The sequence below is a fragment of the Strigops habroptila genome, chromosome 4 (genome assembly GCF_004027225.2).
Source record: "Strigops habroptila isolate Jane chromosome 4, bStrHab1.2.pri, whole genome shotgun sequence".
NCBI classification, from domain to species: domain Eukaryota; kingdom Metazoa; phylum Chordata; class Aves; order Psittaciformes; family Psittacidae; genus Strigops; species Strigops habroptila.
In genome coordinates this window covers 19,776,732-19,781,076 of record NC_046358.1, presented here as the reverse complement: position 1 = coordinate 19,781,076, position 4,345 = coordinate 19,776,732, and the positions used below count along the sequence as shown (strand labels likewise).

Below are 4,345 nucleotides of genomic sequence, written 5' to 3'. Positions count from 1 at the left end.
CAAAAGCATGCTCTGGGGAGCAGGACCCAATGCAGCTAAAGGGGCCATTGGAAAGGAGCTTGGCAACAGACTCCTGTTACTACCTAGTCAGTGACCGCCCTCCCTCTTCGAGAAAGAGTCCATTCCCTCTGGGAGCTTTCCCCTGTGCAAAGATGCCAGTAAATCTCTTGTGTAACATGCAAACAAACGCTGCGTCTGTGAGGGTGTGGGCTATGGAAGGGGCTCTGGGGCCTATGCTTGATGGTACCTCCATAGGAGTCAGCAAGGTGTCCTGGAGGCCAAACAGGCCAGCCATCTCCTGGGGTGCATTAGGCACAGTATGGCTGGCCGGCGAACAGAAGGGTCTGACCCACTGTACTCAGCATTGCTGCAGCCTCATCCGAGTACTGTGAGCAGCTTTGGGCTCCACAGGGGGAGAAGGCTCTAAGGATATTAGAATGTGTCCAAAGGAGGGCAAGAAAGATGGTGAAAGGATGAGCGCGCATGTCCTATGAGGTGTGGCAGAGGACATGGGGTTTATTCAGCTCAGAGGAGAGGAGGCTGAGGGGTGACCTCATTGCTGTCTACCACTTCCTCAGGACGGGGAGTGGAGAGGGAGGCACTGATCTCTCTGAGGACTGGTGATAGGACGCAAAGGAATGGCTTAAAGGTGTATCAAGGGATGTTCAGATTGGGTATCAGGACAATGTTCTTCACTGAGAGGTTGGTCAAGCAGTGGAACAAGCTCCCTCCAGGAAACATCGATGCCCTCAGGCTGTTGGTATTTCAGATGCAATGGGACAATGCTCTTGGATATATAATGTAACTTCAAGATGTCCCGATGTGCAGTCAGGGCTTGGACTTGACAGTCCTTGTGGGTAACTTCCAACTTCAGATATTCTATGATTATGGGATTTCCACGGGCAGACAGAATATATTAATTGCAAACTATAGCACCATGCAAGCTCCTCTGAACAAAATTGACTGGAGCCAAGCCGTAAGCAGTGCACCACGGCAGCCGTGAGTTGCTGAACTGGGCTGGTGGCAAAGGCTGGGGCTGGCTGGCGGGCGGGCCTGTGGTGCGCCCCGGCGCCTGTGACAGCACAGGAGACAGGTCACAATGGGGGATGGTTATGAGGGTGCCAGCAGGCAGCACTGCCCCAGGACGGCCTGGGCCAGCGGTGAGCGCGCATGCAGTGGGGAGGCTGGGCTGGACAAGGGCCGGGGCAGAAACGCAGGCCCCTGGGGGTGGGTGTTCACCCTTCATCAAGACCCAGGCTGCAGGCACCTTGGGCAGGGCACACTGCTGCTGCCACTGGGCCTGGGTGCAGGCCTTGCTGCCCCCCAGCTGCCTCGTCCCCTCTCCTGCCTGTCCCCAGCTCCCTGCGGCTCCTGTCCCTACTCCCCCTGCTGCCACCTACCTCCCTACCAGCCCCACTGAATTCCTTCTCTCTCCTGCAGGCCATGGCTCTCACAAGCCTTCTTGTGTGGGTTCTGCAAGGGCTCATCGTGAATGTGTGGGTGTTCGCTGATGAGCTGGGTAAATCCACACGCGACCGAATGCAATACTGGCAGTTCTGGGTGATGGCGGGTGTCCTGCTCTTCCTGATTTTTGGGCTCTGCTGGTGGTTCAGGAAAAAGAGTTGTGAGGTGGACAGCAGCAGCAAAGTGGAAGAGGAGGACAGTGACGGAGAAGGTGCTGATTGGAAGAGAGATTTTGGCACATATTTCACAAAGCGAACCAAGTGGTCATTGCATGAACTGCGCTGCCAGAGCGAGTTGGCATTGGTGCTGGTGGACAACCTTCTCCACGTTTGCCGAAGGAAGATGTCAAAGAGTTTCCTCCCGGTGCTGGAACCAGCCATCGGGGTGGGCAGTGCCTTTGAAGGCTGGAGTCCCCAGGAAGATGACACTGTCTACTGCCTACTCGTGCCCCTGAGGCCCCCTCATGCGCACACTTTCCGCCTGGAGATTGGCACCGTGGCGCAGATGCTGGGGAACAAGTCCCGCATCCGTGTGGAGGGAGAGTGCACATGCATGAGGGAGCAGACAGTGGGGGCCATGTGGTGCTTCCTTCACCACACTGAGAAGAAGCTAAGGATGAATCGGAAGCCCAGGCTCATACACCACTTCTGCACCGGCTCCTACCTAGATGTGAAGAAAACTGCCTCCTGGTTCCAGGGCTTTGTGGGGTCATTCTGGAAGTTGGTGCCTCAGTCATGTCACTACAATATGAAGGTGCTGCCCTCCTGCCACTCCTGCAAACTGCAGTTTACGCATGACTCTGGGAGAATCCTGATCGCTGAGATAATGTTTGGCGTGCAGCTAGGCCTCTCAGACATCTTCCTGAGCAGCCTGGCTACACAGGCTTTTGACACCCCAAGCACATGGTGGACACCGAGCTATGCTGTGGCAGAGGCAAAGTTCTTCCGGCTGATGGCCAGGCAGGCCCCACATGACAGCTTCCACCTCAACTGCCTGCAGCTCTGCACTCGCCTCCTGGTGGGCACACGCTTTTCCACCTATACCTTGAAGACAGTGGTGATGCACCTCCTGACCACCACACCCCTGGCAGGCTGGCGCAAGAGGGATTTCCACCTACGGCTAGATGACATCATGGGGTATCTGTGCTGCTGCTTGGAGAAGAAATGCCTCAACCACTTCTTCTTTGGTAATAAGAAGCTGCCCAAGGAGATCATCTTGCCCCCAGCCTTGCAAAGAGCTGAGCCACTCAACCTCTTGCAGCACCTGGAGCAGGATCCAGCTGCCCACGCACAAGCAATGGAGGAGTTCAAGGAGCTGCGATATCGGCTTACAACACAGCTCTTCTATGGGCACTGAAAGCAGCCTTCCTGCAGAGAGCTGTGTTTGCAGAGTTCACAGCCAAGGACAGATGACCACTTCATATAGGGGAGAAATAAAGGACAGAATGCAGGACACTGCAAGGAAAGGAACAACTCCATGCAGTGGACCTTGGCCAAGAGCAGCAGCATTCTCCTCTCAATGGTTTTCAGATAGCAGCCTGTGACGACTGTGAGAGAAACAGTGTTGTTTTCGCATATTGGGGGTGTGGCTTTGCAATATTAAGGCTTTGTAATATTAAGGCTTTGCAATATTGAGACTTTGCAGTATTAGGGCTGTGGCTAAGTTACTAAGGAAACAAAACAAAGGGTTTGAGATACCATAACTTAGAAACACGTACTCTGTGGTTAAAGACAGTATCATTTTTTGGACAAAAGACACACTCTGTGGTTAAACACAGTATCATCTCTGGACGAAAGGTACACTCTGTGGTTAAAAATAATGCTATCTTTGTATAACCTATGAAACTAAGCCAGTGCAGGCTGGTTAAACAGTAAGTTGAGGTACCACATGTCTGCCAGAGAGTTATGAAATCAAACCATAAAAGGAGATAAATAAGAGGAAGGGGCATATGTCGTGGTTTAAGCCCAGATGGTAACTCAAAACCATGCAGCCTCTTGCTCACTCCCCCTGCTTCTTTTCCCCCACTCCCAGAGGGATGGGGAGGAGAATCCCGGGTTGAGATAAGAACAGTGCACGAACTAAGGTATAATACAAAGCTGCTACTACCACCACCAAGAATAATAATGACGAGGGAAATAACAATGGGAGAGAATATAAAACTTAAAAGGGGAAAAGGACAAGAAAACAAATGCAAGTGATGCACAATGCAATTGCTCACCACCTGCTGACTGATACCCAGCCCAACCCAAGCAGCAATCTGGGCTTTCCGTGTAACTTCCCCCAGTTTATATACTGGGCATGATGAGCTGTGGTATGAAATACCCTTTTGGCTAGTTTGGGTCAGGTGTCCTGTGTCTGCTTCCTCCCAGCTTCTTGTGCCCCTCCTCACTGGCAGAGCATGAGACTGAAAAGTCCTTGATCAGAGCAAACATTCCTTAGCAACAACTAAAATCATTGGTGTGTTATCAGCATTGTTCTCGGGCTAAAGTCAAAAACACAGCACTGCACGAACTACTAAGAAGGAGAAAAGTAACTATTACAGCTGAACCCAGGACAGTATCCACCCCTTATTCTATACCATCCACATTATGCCAAGATCCCATATTTTTCAATATACCATCGCTTTTTGTCTCATATAAATATATATACACACGAAGAGAGAGGTATCATTTCTCAGTCCATGGACCATCCCTATAAAATCTGATGAATTCATTTAGTCCATGATGTCAGGATCCACCTCTTGTAACAGTCTTTCAGGGCAGGAAAGATGGTGTGTAGTGTTGGACTGTTGCCTGCTGACGACACCACTGAACTTGTCTGGTCACTGCTGAGCTCATCTGGTTTCATCAAAATTCATTCTTTGTTGGGGTGATGATCGGAG

The 4,345-nt window shown here is 51.5% G+C and overlaps 1 protein-coding gene across 1 annotated transcript; it reads left to right on the top strand.

The window, feature by feature from the left end:
* Positions 1-1,443: 1,443 nt before the first annotated feature.
* On the top strand, positions 1,444-2,820 carry LOC115606085 (inositol 1,4,5-trisphosphate receptor-interacting protein-like 1). The gene has a single exon (XM_030481408.1). The coding sequence runs from the start codon at positions 1,444-1,446 to the stop codon at positions 2,818-2,820; it is 1,377 nt and encodes a 458-aa protein (XP_030337268.1).
* Positions 2,821-4,345: the final 1,525 nt, after the last annotated feature.

Bases quoted from the DNA above. Each gene is read 5' to 3' on its own strand.
- LOC115606085 (XM_030481408.1), top strand. From the start codon at position 1,444: ATGGCTCTCACAAGCCTTCTTGTGTGGGTTCTGCAAGGGCTCATCGTG.